Below are 18,178 nucleotides of genomic sequence, written 5' to 3' on the forward strand. Positions count from 1 at the left end.
CCAAATGTCTTTCGTTGGTACTCAAATTTTGTGTAGCCGCTTTATCTGACCCAAGAAACTTTCTATGTGATTTCCGGAGAATTTTGTTCCGGGACCCCGGAATCCCGAAAAACCGTGTATTATACACTTCAATTTGAGCCTTTCGGAAGGTCGTACCGGACCCTGTTTCTATTTCTCCCTGTTATTCAAGCACGCGTCCGAGCTCATTTCAGGAATTAACCTGTTTGATTTCAGCCTCAAATAACGAGCATTAATACATTTTTCACGATAATCCGAGGTTCGGCGATTGTTGGTTTGTGGCACACCGGCACCTCCAAACGTCTTCCGTTGGTACTCAAATTTTGCGTGGCCGCTTTATCTAACCCGAGGAACTTTCTATGTGATTTCCGGATAATTTTGTTCCGGGACCCCAGAATTCCGAAAAACCGTGTATTATACACTTCAATTTGACCACAAAAAATTTGAGGAGAAACGAGGGACATTTGGGGGTGTCGGTATTAATTGTTTTTTTAAATGACCAGAGCGATAATTTCTTTTTTTACAATCGGTTTTTCTTATAAAATTAAAGCGATAATTTACTCCATATTCAATTCGTAGAATTGCTAAGCGAGTCTGCGAATTTTTTTTTTTTTTTAAAAAAACTACTTCAATGGTACAAAGTTAATACCTTTATGTTTCATTTCATTTGTCATAGAGTAGTTTAAAAAGCGAGCCTCTAATCTTGCTTGAAAGTCTTTCTCAAAACTTGGGGTTCTATGTAATCGCTCGAAAAACTTCAGCTTCAAACTTCGGAGTATCTAGTCATAACTGTCGAAGTTGAATTACCCGAATAACCCTGAAAAATGTAAAGCAAATGTCATACAAATAATTAAATTCTGATAATGCAATAATGAAACTATAACCATAAATGCAAAGGGAAAAAAACTAAAATATCAAATTCTCGAAAATAATTTGGAGTTTCGGACAATAAAACTGATAGCAATAATAGTCTCTGAATTATATTTAGAAGGGCATATTCAAAAAAGCTTTACATAAATTGATGAATTTTTCTTTGTTCTTCTTACCAAGTACTCCCTCTCATTCACTACAATGTTCCCCCTTTCCCGAAACGGAATATTCAAGTAATGTTTCCCTTTTCTTTTTTGGTAACTTTTACTCTTATTTTATTCATCCCTCTCTCTTATCATCAAACCCCACATAACTCTTTTAGTTTTATTTTATTACTTTCCTTATGATATGAGAACATTATAATGAATGGGAGGGAATATATATATTACGTACGGAGTACATTAGAGGGTGTATGCTGATGGTTTTTTTAATAGAGTTGTATGCTTAATACAAATCTAATTTACTTAGGATTGTGCAACCATAAACCAACCATGGGAGAATTTCAAAACATAAGCTAAATTTTATCTACCAAATTAGATATTATCTATCTCATTGAATTAAATATAGGGTAAATAGTTTATAAAATTTGGATTTTCTATAATCGCTCGAATAAAGTTTTCTTTAATAATATAGATAGATAGATAGATATAGAGATTTATTACCTATATTATATTTAAGTGATGTTTCTAATTTTTATATAAAAACTTTTACATTTCATTTGCCAAAAAAATATCGTTAAGAAAATTATGAAAATAACATAATTTGATTCGTGGTAAAAATGTTATTATTAGAGTATAAATTTCATATAATTTGTACAAATATAAAATTGTGTACTTCTTAGTATGTTATATCTCCCACATTGAAAAATAATGTAGGATTATAAAAATAATAGAATTGTCCCACATCGAATGATTAACATAAGATGTGGTGGTCTTATGATCATATTTAAATAAATGATTAGACATAAATGTAAATATTAAGACCTTATAACCATTTTTTGTTACTAAGTTAATTAACTCGTTGGAACGCACGGACATCCAAACTAGTATCGAATATTTACATTGTTAGGTAATTACACTTGTTGCGTTTTTTTAATGATGTTCCTACTTCTTGAATATAGGGGTGAGGAGTATTTTAATAAAGACATGGAAGGAGTATCCGTAATATCTTATACCCCCATATAAAAGTCCTCATACCTTAAAATGCTAATATCTTATAGCAGAGCTTGATAAAGAAGATACGCGCACCAGGAACTGTATTTTTCAGAGGATAAGTGCAGTGGTGGTTAACAATTAACATCCGCGTTTGGAATTGAGTTGATAGTGTCGCACTGTCTTGTGCAGATTTGATCTACCTCTTAATGCAATCTCAGAGGTTTGTTGCATTTTGGTTTTATTTAGGTTGGAACAAGACTCATTGATCCTCCTTCGGGCAAGCATAAGTTTTTCACCAACATCCTTGCACATCCTTCCAAAAAGCCGTAGAGGAATAATAAATATAAATATATAATAGTAACAGATCAGCAAGATGTTAAGTAAGACATGTTATGTACACAGGTATTTACTCGTGTTGAAAACCAAGAACAAGCTGATGTGATCAGGTAAATTCTACCGAGTATTTTTTTACCTCAAGTAATGAGACACCTTATGTACATATTCCTCGACTTCTTGCCTGGACTTCTCCAAATCAAATATGACCTGTAATTTCATCAATAAGACAAAGTTTCACTCAGAAACTGTTCGCAAAACATGCAAGACGTACCTCATCAATTTCTGCGCTGGCTGCTCCATACAATTTACGAGCATTGCTTACAATAATTTCTAACATTCCTAGCCTTTCTGCAATATTCATTGCTTTCGAACGTCCTGCATCATATGTAAAAAAATCATAATGCAGGGAGAGGACTAATCACTGACAAAAAATTGTTCCGAAATTTGAAAAATAAGATTGGCAGCTATTCTAATGATAGCATGAAGCATTTGTCTATCAAATTTGATAAACTTAAATAGATGTTGTATGTCGTATATAGCAGAATTATGAGATTGGATACCTGGAACCCCCCATAGAATTTTATAAGTGGGCTTCAAATAGACTTCATCATACTCCATGCTAGCATTTTCAAAAGCTTCATTGCTGCACAACTCACACGTTACAAAGTTAATTGCAAATATGGAATCTTTTCAGAATGAGACTGAGGTGAGATAAGAGATACCAGTATTTGAGTGTTTTGAGTTCGCCATGATGAGTTGTGGCAACAGTTAGTAAAGCTCCAGATACAGAACAAGATTCAAGTATCGACATCCCAAGTGCTGCTCCCTCTAATGGGTTCGTGCCTGCACCAATCTACTGGAAAGGTTAAGGACAGACGGCTAATTTTATTTTATTTATTAACCAATCATTCAGTTCAATCATAGGACCTGCATTCAATGCTGGTAATCTCAAACAAGTAAGAAGAAACATTCTTAGTACAGGCTACGCTGCTCTGACTCATATCCAAAGCTAAGCTAAGAAGAAAGGAAAAGGAGGTGGACGTTGAGTAAGAGCAGATCTAGTCAATTTCTCACAACAGTATACACAAATAAGGAAGGAATCATGCACACATACTTCATCCAAAAGCACTAGTGACTGACTGGTACACTTGGCTTGAATATCCTGCAGTTGTATCACAGAGATTGTGTAATGATTCATATCTGTGCTGACAAGCATTGTGTTTGAACATCAGGTGCATCTGAATTATATTTTATAGCACAGCGCATTAATTAAATACTTACACTGATCTGCTTCAGGTGTCCAGAAAAGGTTGATAGAGAGTGGTATAACGACTGCTGGTCACCAATATCAGCAAGAACGGAATCAAACCAGGGGATTTTTGCTGGTTCAGAACATAAGATGTACAGGCCTGAGAATCAGCGATATTGTTAATACACCACTTATACCTTTCAGAATTCCAGCATCTTTTGAATGGTAATAAGTATCCATGTGTTCTAACTCTGACGTACTGCTAAGTGCTAAGGTAGCATACGGAGTAGCATTATGGCAGTAGTACTTGAGAGAGTTAGAACAGTGAACCAAATAATAACTCTAAGCCAAATTCTAAAAGTAAATGAACAAACGCCTTGACATTCATTTCATGATTATCGAGTAATATTTAAAGTGAATGCAATATGTCATATGTGGGTCAAGAACAATACAGAAACAATGTCGTGGAGAAACTTGACCTGCTTTGGCCATGATGGCAGCCAGTCCAAGTGTTTTCAAGCACACAGTTTTGCCTCCCATATTAGGACCACTTATTAGAACAACTCTTGTGTTAATATCAACTACAAAATCCACTGGTGTTGGATGAGCCTTTTCAAGTTGAGTAACCTACAACACAAATCTGTTAAACTTGAACATTAGACTATGAAATTAAATACAAAATCATACCTTCTCTTGTAGTATTTCAGGATCCACTTCTTGCTTCAAAATATTTTGTGTTTGCATCTTTTTCCTCCTAAATTGGAAGTACAATTTGAGGCCCATCTGAATAAGATGAATCCCATTTATAAAAACATTAAGCACGAGCTTAACAGCCAGGTAATCACCCATTACAAGTTTCGTTAAAGCTTTACAATAACACAAATTTTTATTTGTGACGGTCACAAGTTATGATGACACTCACAACCGATTTAAATAATGTTAAAAAGGAAAAGGGTTGTGAGACGTCACAAGCTTGTGACTTGCTGGTAAAAAAAAATAGGTTTAGAAAATGGAACTGTTCTCTTACAGAAGTAGATTTTACAGCATCCCTTCTAGCTTCCTCCAAATCTTGCTTGTGACTCTGAACTAGAAGAGGATGATAGACTTGTGAGATATGCAACATCCGCTGCTTCTTGTTGGAATACACAAAGTTGGAGGAATCATTCTTGGAGCCTTCAGACCGTAAGAGGTTACTCTTACCATCAAGCAGAAGCAACTCAGGACATGTTCCATTTACTGAGAGGCTATAACTTGCCCTGGCATTTACCTGCAATCCCCAGATAGACCAAGTCTCTTAGAGGATAGAGATATGGAACTCACTCCCCATACGGAAGCAGGAAAGAACGGATAAGGAGAAAAGATGCCAATCAATCCTTACAACATCAAGTTTGACGATACTGTATAATAACTTCACAATGCCATCAAGGTCAGGCTTCATCTGCTCCAAATGCGATAAAATTTGCATCAGCAGGAATTAAAAAATGCCATTATGTAGTCGTAACTCGTAAGTGATATGTTCTATGGCCAAGAACCCAAGATACATACTACCTTCTCTGTTATGTCAAGAAGAACTTCAGCCTCCGCCTCAGCTACAGCTGCCTCTTCTTCTTGTAACTCGTCATTTAAAGAGACAGCACAGACAGGCTCTATAATATTACCATCACCAACTCCACTGGGCCGAACATAGTAAACACGTTATGATGAGTAGCTATATAACCCAGCAGACAATGGAGCCTTAAGGATGGAGTAGGGTAGTAATTAGGAAACCATAATACACAAAAGCTCGACACTAATCTTGCATGAAAGTATGAAGAATTACTGATCTTAAAGTCTTAAACTACCCATAGAAAATGGTTCAAGCCCACAATCTCATATTGGGAATAAACGAATGGCAGAATGCCGTAATGGTTCCTCTAAGTTAAGAATTACGGAGTAATAGTAATGTACTTGTATTACAATAACACAAATTTTGGTAATGCACCTTGAAACTAGAAGCCCCTTGAACCTTGTGAGCTGCCCTGCTTCTGATCTAATGCACCATCTGCCATATTTTTTACTTGCCTCCTGAATTTCATCTAATGTTAAAATATACAGGAACCGAATAAGCATATCAACTCATAGGCAAACATCCGGAGACAGTATTCTCACCAAGGTACGAGTACTTGCTTCATTTGCTATAAGAGTATTCATCAACAGAAACAACTGCATGAGAAGTTTGAACATAGTGCAGAAGGTAAGAATTAGTACAAATTGACAACAAAACTCAATTGTGTTTTCCCATGGAAGTCCCTACAAAATTCAATGTAAAGACCGAAACTGCTAGTTGTAAACTGTTGGAGTTGACATTGTTTTCAACATCATATATTGTAAACCGGATGTATTTTTCTAGTTCCGAATCTCACACAGGAAGAAAAAAAAAAGTCATACATCATTGTTTAGGCTTGTCACTCGCCTGCGTGCTTTCTCGAGTTTCTGACTCTGGACGAAAGAATTGATTTACAAGAACAAGAATAGCATCAAGTGAGCAGAATAAAGCTAAAGGAAAAAGTTGGACCAAACATAGAAAGAAAGAGGTCATAAATACAAGTTTGCATGATGACAAGGCGAGATACAAACCGCCGAGTCTTTAATGGAGCCATTTTCATTTACAACTTGCAGTATTGATCTTACTAGTGATTCATTAGTTTTCAAATCCAATATCTGCAATCAATTATAAACGCACGATTACATGAATTATCAAAATCAACCTTTTTACAACAGTACAAGAACAAAAGGGTTAGAAATGTAAGGCTTATTTAATTTAGCATATACCAAGTCAGCTAAAGGCTTTACGCGTAGGCGCAAATCATTGCTTCCCCTAATCGCATAATTGATGTTAATCTGCAAAGACTTGGCAAAACGTAGCAAATTGGCGATAGCAATGGCCTCCTGCCCATCCACAGACGAATCGGTCCGTACATGGTTGATACCAGTCGTCACCTAAACATTTAATTTAATTTAATTTCAGGCATATGAAGAATAAAAAATGTAAAAGAGAAAGCAGCAAAATGAAGGAGTAGAGTACAAACCGAAAGGACATGAATGCGGTTAAAGTCCAACAACTTAGGATGGTAATTGAGAATATCAACGGCCGCACGAGTTTCTGTAAGCAACCTCAAGCTTTCCTCGTAGGTTTGATCAAGAGACCACAACTGTTCCTTGGTAGCGTTGCGGCCGAGGGGAGTGGTGGCGAAGGAAGAGACGAGGTCGCAGAGTTTATCCCATTCTAGAATCTCGAGCGTCTTCAGGAGAACCGTAGGTTTGGCGGCAACTCGGGATCGAATTTTGGAATTTAAATAATTCAAAAAAGATAAGTGTGTAAATTCTGATCGTCTGTAAGTGTTTGTCGTAGTTGTTGAAATGAAGGAAGTTGAGGAGATTGTGTTGCAGAACCTAAAATTGCAGGATGACGATGATAACATTTCTTCCTTTTGAGAAATTATATTTCTCAAAAGTTTAACCCGCCAATATTACTACTACTAATTTAATAAAATAGAAATCCTCCCTTTTTCAATTTCAAAGGCATCACTCCTGATTTTGTGTCTTCACTCCTGATTTAAATTGTTCGGCTCATTGTTCTTAGCTTCTCATGTCTTTGTGGTCTTCTTTGAGAGAGAGATCCCATTTTCATTTTCATTTTCAGATACGGAGATTTGTAAATTTCAATTCTTTTAGGTTTATGAATTATGATTGCAACCCAACATTCAGGATTCTTTTCCATTGGCATGCCTTGTTAAACTTATTTCTCTTCTTCATGTCATTCACCACAAAATCTCATTTGTGACCAACAATATCCGTCACTTTGGAGTGACGGATACCATTTTACCTCACAAAGTACCCACTTTTTCTCTCTCTGCAACACTATTCATGTGGTCCCTTTCTCCACTAACCCATTTTGTTACCATTTTTACTCACAAAATATCCGCCACAAATGGTGACCCGTCACAAGGAAGACCAATTGTTCATTCACATAGATGATTATAAATAATTGCCTTTTTTTTATTTTCAAATAATGAATAAACAGGACATCCGCTTCCTAATAAACCAATTTTCTCTAACAAGAGCAAACTGTATCATCTTTCAATAACAGGAACATAAATCTAACTATTGCTCCAAAATCTCACTGCACTTCTCATTACTCAGTCGAATTAACTACAAAAAAATTCCACCTAAAATTTTGAGTATGAGTAATATGGATAGTAAAAAGCAAACCGCAATATAATTATGAAATACTCTAAAACAATTGAATTTACTCCAACTAAAACCTTAACAATAGTTTAAAAAAAAAAAGATCCGGTTTCCGGTCAATCCGTCATATATGGTGTTTCCTCATATTAATTCTTCTTAGGACTTTGAAGTGAAAACACAGGCTTCTCGTCATTTACTTCAGGTCCAATCTGTTCAATCTGTGTTGGAGAAACAACTACTGTGGGGGTCTCTTGAAAAGCATTATTGCCATGCTTGTCCAGTCCATAATTCTTGTATATAGAAAGAGATGATGCTACCATGCTAGAAGAATCGCCAAGGGCTACCGGAATCAATGTTATCTTAGACTACAAGAGCATTAAATATTACCCAATTTAATAACTCTCCTAAACACCAGAAACTATCTTTTACTAACCACACGTTGTGAATTAATCATACCTTGTTGGCCATATTATTGAATGACTCGACGTAAGCCTGTGCCGCCTTAAATCTTATGGCCTGCATATTAACCAAAAAACCACAAACGATGGGAAAAAAAAAAAGAATTCCATTTGGTATACAGTATAGCCCTATTGAAACCATAAAAAAAATACAAGACAAATACCGCTTGCCCCGCTGGCTCTTGAATGATTTTACCCATAATTTGCATTGCTTCTCCCTCACCTACATCCACCCAATAATAACAAGTGTTCTTTAATACGAAGTAGAAAACTCCAAATAAACAAAAAAAAAGCATACGATTATAAACCTGCAGCTCGATTGATTGAATCTGTTTTAGCAGCTTCTGAAGTCAATATTTGAGCCTGCCTTTTTCCTGACAGGCATAAGTAGTTGTTAGCATGCTCAACAGAACTATATGGTACTCAACAGTCAATTGAAATTTCAAAAGCCTACACTATATATCATGCACAACAAAGCACATAGATTCTATCTTGGCATTCTAAGAGTGACAATGAAAGTCCCAACGATTCTACATGTAGACCAGTATTTGAAGTTTGGAATGAGGGATACTACAAACCACATCTAAATTCTCAAGTATAGAGTTTAATGAGTTTCATTATGGGTTTCTAAAAGAAGTCTAGATGATTGAAAAATTTAACCATTCAGCTATATTAAAGATGCAAACAAACTAACCTTCAGCCTCAATAATTCCAGCTCTTTTCCTCCTTTCAGCCGCTGCTTGCATAACCATACTGTCTCTAATTCCAGGAGGTGGAATGATATCCCCTACAAAATTCCAGGAAAACATGCGTTAGTAAAAATAAATAAATAAAACAAATATACAGCAAAACAGGTAGCTAACACAGGAACTAACTTATTTCATAGCGATTGCAGATAAGACCCCACTGTGAAGCAACATCATTAATAGCCTCCTGCAAATCAGAAAGTAACATTTTAGATATATAATTTTCTATATTCCAGAATATAATTTGAAGTAGTACATCTCCGGTCTAGCCATATTATTTACGGTTCAAACATCCAAATTTTCCAACTATAAAACAAGATATCCAAGACTTTTATGATTGACCCCTATGTCCTAGGGCAAAGAATTTGCAATGCTGAGGGCAAAACAAATATTACTCAAAAGGTTACATACCACAATATTTGCATTCAACGTATCTCTTTCCATGAAAGTTTTGTCAAGTGGCATTTTACCGATAGCACTACGCATAACAGTTTGCGCGAGTTGAATCACTGCATACATCACATTGTCGTTGCCATAAGAGGCTCTTTCTGCATCAATAACCTGCACGTAATTGAAAGTTGAGCAAATGCAACATGAAGGGATCAAGAAGGTAAACGAGAGCAAAAAGAAAGAAAAAAAGGTAAACGAGAACAAAAAGAAAATGCGGAAAATACCTTGACAAATAATACACCATTCACTCTGATGCTGACATTGTCAGTAGTAACCGCTGGCTGCTCTGGGATCTCAACGGTCTGTTCTTTCAATGAGTGAACGTAAGAAATATTGTCGACAAGAGGTACCAGTACATGTAAACCAGCTTCAAGCACTTTATGAAACTTGCCAAAACGCTCAACTACAAATGCTTCTTCTTGTGGCACAAATTTAATCCCCCAATTAATAGCAGTCCTCCTCATAAACCTACAAGAAACCATTATTTATGCATAAAAATCCAAATATACAAAATATGAAGATAGAATTAGTAACTTATTGTTATCATAGATGCGAACCACATAGCACAAATAAAATTTGAACCCTTCAGCAATTGTGATAGAGGCAGAGGAAGACCGAGACAGACATGGTTGAGAGTGTTAGAGCACGATATGAGAGTTCTGGGGCTTGAGGAGAGTATGGTGACGGAGAGGGCACAATGGAGGGAAAGGATACATGTGGATTTTTAGTATTTGATGTTTTTTGACAGATTTAGTGTTTTTTATTTAATTTAAAGAAATTAATTTATTTATTTTTCTCCCCTTTATTACACTTTTTCACCAACCACTTTCTTATAGATTTTACCTGGTTCATTCCGGATCCTTAACTCTATTTCGGTTTTTAAAAATCGTTTTAATCTTTTCTCTCGATTTAAATTTTAAGTTTTTTATAAAAGAAAGACGGAATTCGATTTTAAAACCCCTAAGTTCACCTTAACTTTCCATTACATTTTCGTTCTTCCTTTTTGTTTTTCATCTTCCCTTTTTTATTCGCATTTTGAGGCGTGCGTTCACCCATGGACGGTTCGAAAAGATGATTCATGTCAGCCGACCCCAAATCATTTTGGGATTAAGGCTCTGATGTTGTTGTTGTTGTTGTTGTAAGCAATTGTGATAGAATTAAGAAGGACAAGAAAATTTTCAAAATAAAGTTGAACCCCTAAGCAATTGTGATAGAATTAAGAAAAGACAAGCAAAAAATATTCAAAATGTAGGAAAGCTTGAACTGCTAATGCAAAATTACACAAACAAAGGTTCAGGATGATACACCTCAAAGTTCATCTACATATGTCACCACAGCCCCTCAACCACATCAGTTTTCTACACAGACCGGTAAACAAAGATAGAGTGAAATCAACTGCGACACACACACAAAAAGTTGTGAAGCTTGAACTTGTGAGGCAAAATTACACAAAGACTCAAAGAGATACATTCCCCAAAGTTGAGCTATATTCGTCATTTCAGTAGCTTGACCACAGTGATACAATTTTCTAGAGTGACTGAAATAGACCGAAAATCTAGGCACAAAGCCGTAATCGTAATGAATTTCAGCTATAATTCCATAGATTCGGACAAACGATATGTATCAGAAAAACTATAAATACAGTGACAATTGATACATTGAAACGGTTAATATTAATATTTCATAATCAAGACTCGCGAGCTCACATTGCAAATTAGAGAAATATAAAGAGACTTCTTATATTGCGTAAAAGCAATTTCCAAGTGACTGAAATCGACAAAAAAAATGTAGGCATAAAGCACAATAGATTTCATCAGATTCTGCTGACTCTGACAAACTAACTGTATCAGCAAAAACTACAATTTCATCAGATTCTTCTGACTCTGACAAACTACTAACAAACTAACTGTATCAGCAAAAACTACAATACACTGAAGAGATGAATATCATAATCAAGTAGAACAAGCTGGAGGCGTATAACTAGAATTCCTATATTGCATAATTCCGTAACAGACTAACAGCAATAGCTACACTAGAACTACAATTAATAGCCACGTACAAATTATTAGACTCAAATAAACATGAAAATCGGCAGAGAAACAGTGATTCAGGATTACACAATCACAAAGTCATTAAAAAAGAGGTATGTATAATGTATTAGTATACCTCTCATAAGGATCGAGATGGCGGTCAGTGGAAAAATGGCGAGAAACATTACGGGAAGCAGCAAAAAACGGAGAAATCGGAGAATACGGCTGTTTGAAGACGGAAGGAGATTGATTAGGCATCAAACGAGGCTGAGAAATAGTAGTAGAAATTGAGCGGGATCCATATGCAGGATTGGTGAGAAGATGACGAGAAAGTGAAGCGTAAGCGAGAGGAATAGCCTTGGTCATAGCTTTGTCCAAACCGCGATTATTAGCCAGTGTTGCAGCAATCGACATTGTTGAACAATTTTTGATTTTTTGATGATGATGATGATTTCTAAACCCTAGGAAAGAGAAAGAGTTAGCAATACAAAATTGATAAAGTACCAACCCGATTGCGAACTAGCTGACGAGGCGCTGTCGGAAGTAACAAGGTGGGTCACGAGGTTGGTGCCGAAAATGAAGAGGTGATATGGGTGACGATGCGGCTACCGGCGTTCTGCGTCTAAGGTGAGGAGCAATAATGGGGAAGTTGGGTGTTGAGGGAGAAGGGAATTAGTATGAAAAAAGAGGAGTAACTAACTATACACGAAGGGTTTAGGTGGTAAGGTCACTTTATACACAAAGACGGGTAATATCCGTCACAAGTTTGTGACGGGTTAAATAAAAGCCACTTAGAAAGATGAAGACAAGCCGTGTAATTACCTATGCACTTTTACTTTTGTTTTATTTACCCATATGAATAATACTTGGATATACCCGTCACAAGTAAGACTTATTGCACTTTATATTAGGAGTGGATATACAAATGGCTTCGGTTTAGAATCCTTAGAATTAGCCGTTGCCTTTTCTTGTCATTTAGCTTCGGTTCAATACTAGAACCGTAGCATTTTTCTTTAATTTGCATTTAAGGCTACGGTTGTTGATAGATAACCGTAGCCATTTATAAAAGACTACGGTTATTTTCAACAACCGTGGCCTTTTGTACTTGCCTAATGTCATTTTTGTACTAGTAAATGAAATGAACAAGAAGAAACTCTTAATATATGAAGAGATGTCAAATCTTCAATTACAACCCAAGTACTCTTCAACTAAATCTAAGAATATTGTGGAATGATTAAAGCTTAATTAAAGTGTTTGATTACAAGCGATTAAACCTAAATTAACCCTAAAAGTGCCTCCCTTAACCTAGTGGAAGAGAGGGGTATTTATACATACTAAGTACAAGAATTAGGATAAGTAGAGGTGGAGTATCGCACAAGAAGATGGCGGAGATATAAAGCCCAACCCGAATCCTTTGCCTTTGAACCCGCTCGGGTCGGGCCCGACTCGCTCGGGTGTTATGACCCGCCCGGGTTACTCTCGAGTTGGCAGGGTCCGTAGTATAAAACTCATCTTTTGATCAATCCTATCCCAAAATCTGTGGGTATTGATTCTAGCCTGTGGGGGTTGCTCTACTTAGCTCTGAAACTTGACTTTTAGGCCTTTGGTTCCGTCTCCTCTTCATGCTAGGTCCTTGGATATCGTCCATTTAGCTCCGAAATGCTCCTTTTACGCGTTATTTAGCTCCTTTTTCTACAAGCAAGCCAAAATCCAATAGAAAAGCAAATAGGAAACTAAAGAAGTCGAAATGACTCTAATAAGTACACAAAAGCATGTGAAACTTGGCTCGTTAAGGGGGTAAAAGTGCATAAAATACTATCACATCAAATATCCCTAAACCGAACATTTACTCGTCCCGAGTAAAGAGGCGACTAAGACCATGACCCTTATTTAAACTACTACTAATAGTATATCCGATACAAGATAATTAACGGGTCTCGATCCGCCCCTTCAACTCGCAATAAAGTATCCATGAGGTAGGATACCTTCTTGCAAGGCAAGACGGGCCTTACCAAAATGGCGATGCGTCCAACATTAAGCACATAAACATATATCAAGGACGCATCTACAAAAGTTGTACCACTTTCCTCATCCAAGTGGTCGAGTTTTAAGTGGTAGAGTCAAGTAGGAAATGCCGCCTCGGGGTCTCAACAAGGTATCAACTCCCTAAATCTAGCTCAAACATGTACAAGTGACAACATACAAGGTGCCAAAGAAACAAATTCTAGGCGGGAAATAAAAGGGGAAAACAATGCTAGACTCCCTAAGACTAACATGACATACACAAGATTCGACTCAACACTAGACTCTTGACCACATGTGACTTAGAAGATCGACTCTCACATGTTTCGCTCGTCACTCAAAACGAAGAACCAGGTGATTTGCGTACACAAGTAACCAAATCACTCAACTACTACGACTTGCGAGCGAAGTATGCCCGCATTCCAATGTGGTACTTCATCCTACAACCGCAATAGAAATGTAAATGCAATGCACATATTAAAGAGGCAAGTAGATTGTAATGGGGCTTTGGACAAGGTAAGAAAGGGATTGACACAAGTGTCGTTTGAATATGTGGAGCTAAATCGAGTAAAGTTGTCACCTATCTACCCATTTTACAAAGTCCAAATACAAACAAGCTTTTCTTCAAAATTCGGTGAAGTGGTCACCTCTTTTTCAGCATAGACATTATAAAACAATGCCCATTTGCAAAACTTCAAAACCTTTATTAGCAAAGATTTTTTCTTATCTCTTTTTTATGTGCAAGAGATGTTGCTCATGAGTTTTTCTAAAGCGATAAATCAAGGACTTTTTTTTTCTTTTTTTCTATTTTGTTTTTTTTTTTGCATTTTTTTCAAACACCTCTTTATTCACAAAAGTAGCCAAACAAGCTTTGATAATACTTTGAAGCTCAATTACCCCAAGAGATCGAGGTTCCAACCCATTTTTATTCAACATAACTAACTACCACAACTTACTCGATATGGTGAGTTATTTTGGGATGTAGCTTGTATGTTGGTTAATCAAACGAAAGGCTAGGTACAAATGAGTTCACAAAAAGGGACCAAAATACAAGGGTAAAACAAAAGCTATATGACTTAGTAATTAAATCCAGCAAATTAAAGCTCCATCAAAATATGATCGATCTTCCCCACTAATATTATATCTATGTAGTCTTAATTAGCAAGCAAACAAACAAAGAGTAAATAATTGAGCTGATTCATTATTATTTTGATAAATAAAATTCAAAGTAGTAGGTACATACTCCCTCTTATTCGCTATAATGTTCCCTATTTCTCGAAACGGATTATTCAAGTAATGTTCCCCTTTTTTTTTGGTAACTTTTACTCTTATTTTATTCATCACTCTCTTCTATCACCAAACCCCACATAACTCTTTAACTCCTATTTTGTTACTTTTCTTATATTTTGGCCTCATAACTCCTTATTTAACTCCTAATAATTCATCTCTCTCCTTATACCAACCCCCATCAATGTTCTTTATTCATTTTTAATAGTATTGCTTAAATATTGTGTCAAATATAAAGGGGAACATTATAACGAATTGGAGGAAGTATATAACAAGAGAGAAATAGAATTGGGATGGCAAATTAGATGGAGTAAATAATAAAGAGATGGAATTAAGAAAGACAAGAAAAAAATTCAAAATAAAGTTGAACCCCTAAGCAATTGTGATAGAATTAAGAAAAGACAAAGCAAAAAAATTCAAAATTCAGTAGCTTAACCACATTTCTAGAGTGACTGAAATTGACCGAAAATCTAGGCACAAAGCCGTAATCGTAATGAATTTCAGCTATAAAGTATAGCCCTATTGAAACCATAAAAAAAAAATACAAGACAAATACCGCTTGCCCCGCTGGCCCTTTAATGATTTTACCCATAATAATTTGCATTGCTTCTCCAGCACCTACATCCACCCAATAATTACAAGTGAAACCCATGTTCTTTAATACGAAGTAGAAAACTCCAAATAAAAAAAAAAAGGCATAGGATTATAAACCTGCAGCTCGATTAATTGAATCTGTTTTAGCAGCTTCTGAAGTCAATATTTGAGCCTGCCTTTTTCCTGACAGGCATAAGTAGTTGTTAGCATGCTCAACAGAATTATATGGTACTCAACAGTCAATTGAAATTTCAAAAGCCTATACTATATATATCATGCACAACAAAGCACATAGATTCTATATTGACATTCTAAGAGTGACAATGAAAGTCCAACGATTCTACATGTAGACCAGTATTTGAAGTTTGGAATGAGGGGTATTGTTGTCGTCACCGTTCCTAATATTAGTAGGGATACTACAAACCACATCTAAATTCTAAAGTATAGAGTTTAATTAGTTTCATTATGGATTTCTAAAAGTTAGATAATTGAAAAATCTAACCTACCAGCTATATTAAATATGCTAACAAACTAACCTTCAGCCTCAATAATTTCAGCTCTTTTCCTCCTTTCAGCCGCTGCTTGCATAACCATACTGTCTCTTATTCCAGGAGGTGGAATGATATCCCCTACAAAATTTCAGGGAAACATGCGTTAGTATAAATAAATAAATAAAACAAATGTACAGCAAAACAGGTAGCTAACACAGGGAACGAACTTATTTCATAACGATTGCAGATAAGACCCCACTGTGAAGCAACATCATTAATAGCCTCCTGCAAATCAGAAAGTAACATTTCAGATATATAATTTTCTATATTGCATAATATAATTTGAAGTATTGCATCTCCGATCTGGCCATATTATTTACGGTTTAAACATTATTAGGCATTAAACGAGGCTGAGAAATAGTAGTAGAAATTGAGCGGGATCAATAAGCAGTATTGGTGAGAAGATGACGAGAAAATGAAACGTAAGCGAGAGGAATAACCTTGGTCATAGTTTTGTCCAAACCGCGATTATTAGCCAGTGTTGCAGCAATCGACATTGTCCAAACCGCGATTAATAATATTTTGCCACGAATATTGTTACGTTTATTAATGTTTTGTCACGATTATTGTTATTATTATTATTGTTTTCAATTTTGTTTAGCTATGTAATTAATTCAAGGTAAAAGAATTTTTTCAAAATAGAAATTTTTATATTTTTATTTGTGAACAATAATTCAAGGTAGATTGAATGATTAGCCTTATTTTGAAAGATTATGGTGAGAATTATAATTTGTGTTTAATATTAGATATATTGGCTTTAGTTTTAAGTTTAATTTTTGTTTAATTTTCTTAACAAATAAAAAGCAAATATTAATATTTATTGTGCTTTAATTAGTGTTTAATGTTATGATTTTTTCAATTTTTTTTAAATAATAATGATGATGGAGCATGCTCTAATAGTCTTAAAAGGTGAATGTTAAAATTTAATGTTTAGGCCTGCCTTTTTATATTATATATAGATATAGATATAGATTATGGTTAATTAAGTACTAAATCTAGCTATTAGGTAGCAACTTAGGAAAAGTTGTAGCTTTGAAGGTAGTAATTTGAAAAAATAAATATAATATGTAGTATTTCGAAAAATATTGAAACTAATAGGTAGTATTTTGCAATTGAGCCTATAAAGTCAAAAGTGTATTAGAAGCTATCAATTTCACCTATTAATCTTCCCCTTTAATATTTTTTTAAATAACTTGTGAGATACAATAATATATTTTTATTTTTTAGATACACACTTTTTCAATAGCTAATCTTGACATGTGACGCCTGTTCCGGGTTTAATTCCAGAGCAGATATTTGATACCACTCGTAGCTAGTGGAAAGATGTCCTTGCTTGAATCCTCCTCGCGGTCTCCTGAAACGATTAACAAACTGAGGGCTCGGCTTTGGCCGAGCGTACTCACTCCGACGCTCAAGTCAGTAAACTTAGAGAGAAGTTGTCCAGAATTTGGCTAAGCGTGTATTGTAGAGAGATAAGGAAGATATTACCAGATGAATAGTGGTTATTAGGTCAATTTGTGGATCCTTTCCTCAATGGAGGTTGAGGAGTATTTATAGGCATTCACCTTTTGTCACGTAGTGGCCAGGTGGCTAAGTGGCTATCGGTGAAAAGAGATTGTACCCTCGGCCGATGGACTGTGGCAGGCTCGCCGAGGGTCTTGGATATGAGTACGCGGATTTGTGCCCCGGCTGGCCAGTTGTCTGGCCGGGACCTAGGTGACAGGCCGATGGGCTCCATCGGCTAGACTGTTTAAGTTGTTGACTTTGCTGTGGATACCCTTGACCTTGCTCAATATGTAGACTTGGTCAGCGGTGCAGAATATGCCCCATCAATTTGCCCCCAGCGTAGTCTATGCCGTGGCATGGGCTCCGATGTATGTTGAGTGTATATTCTGCGCAAGTGTTATGCAAAAATTTTCTACGTCGGCTTCTTCTGATGCATCGGCTTGATCATTCGTAGGCCTATTATATCCCCCCTCCACATGGATGCGTAAAGGGTATCCGATGTGGGAAAGAATGTGATGCCGGCCGAGACCAGGGGACCGAGAGTGCTTGGTTATTTCGATTGCCCCCGCCGTGCTCCCGGCTTGGTCGATCATGTGGCCGGCGGAGAGCATGTGCCTAGGAATTTGGTGTGGAAGATGAACAGGCGAAGAGATGTGAATGGGCGTGTTGAATACGCTTGG

At 36.2% G+C, this 18,178-nt stretch overlaps 2 protein-coding genes and 1 long non-coding RNA gene across 4 annotated transcripts; all 3 read right to left on the reverse strand.

Annotated features, from left to right (window-relative positions):
* Nucleotides 1-650: 650 nt before the first annotated feature.
* On the reverse strand, nucleotides 651-7,372 carry LOC141606869 (uncharacterized). 2 transcript variants are annotated; one of them, XM_074426217.1, is made up of 20 exons: nucleotides 6,696-7,372; nucleotides 6,439-6,606; nucleotides 6,244-6,327; nucleotides 6,055-6,105; nucleotides 5,776-5,829; nucleotides 5,609-5,691; nucleotides 5,176-5,299; nucleotides 5,006-5,065; nucleotides 4,655-4,894; nucleotides 4,315-4,410; nucleotides 4,107-4,254; nucleotides 3,660-3,787; nucleotides 3,493-3,540; nucleotides 3,101-3,231; nucleotides 2,939-3,021; nucleotides 2,650-2,753; nucleotides 2,515-2,585; nucleotides 2,243-2,355; nucleotides 2,085-2,141; nucleotides 651-835 (listed from the first exon to the last, which is right to left on the reverse strand). In XM_074426217.1, the coding sequence occupies exons 1-19, from the start codon at nucleotides 7,086-7,088 to the stop codon at nucleotides 2,086-2,088; spliced, it is 2,235 nt and encodes a 744-aa protein (XP_074282318.1). In that variant the 5' UTR covers nucleotides 7,089-7,372; the 3' UTR covers nucleotides 651-835; nucleotide 2,085. The 2 variants fall into 2 exon arrangements, 1 of the variants encoding a protein (XP_074282318.1); XR_012526859.1 differs by having other exon boundaries at nucleotides 2,085-2,355.
* A 372-nt stretch (nucleotides 7,373-7,744) lies between these two features.
* Nucleotides 7,745-12,288, reverse strand: LOC141606870 (uncharacterized). Its single transcript, XM_074426218.1, has 9 exons — nucleotides 11,675-12,288; nucleotides 9,733-9,976; nucleotides 9,470-9,619; nucleotides 9,188-9,245; nucleotides 9,007-9,099; nucleotides 8,621-8,686; nucleotides 8,477-8,535; nucleotides 8,311-8,370; nucleotides 7,745-8,219 (listed from the first exon to the last, which is right to left on the reverse strand). The coding sequence occupies exons 1-9, from the start codon at nucleotides 11,950-11,952 to the stop codon at nucleotides 8,001-8,003; spliced, it is 1,227 nt and encodes a 408-aa protein (XP_074282319.1). The 5' UTR covers nucleotides 11,953-12,288; the 3' UTR covers nucleotides 7,745-8,000.
* Nucleotides 12,289-15,446: 3,158 nt separating this feature from the next.
* On the reverse strand, nucleotides 15,447-16,218 carry LOC141609534 (uncharacterized). The gene is made up of 3 exons (XR_012527456.1): nucleotides 16,160-16,218; nucleotides 15,978-16,070; nucleotides 15,447-15,624 (listed from the first exon to the last, which is right to left on the reverse strand). It is a non-coding gene; the product is annotated as an uncharacterized LOC141609534 (long non-coding RNA).
* Nucleotides 16,219-18,178: the final 1,960 nt, after the last annotated feature.

The sequence above is a fragment of the Silene latifolia genome, chromosome 10 (assembly GCF_048544455.1).
Source record: "Silene latifolia isolate original U9 population chromosome 10, ASM4854445v1, whole genome shotgun sequence".
Taxonomy (NCBI): Eukaryota; Viridiplantae; Streptophyta; class Magnoliopsida; order Caryophyllales; family Caryophyllaceae; genus Silene; species Silene latifolia.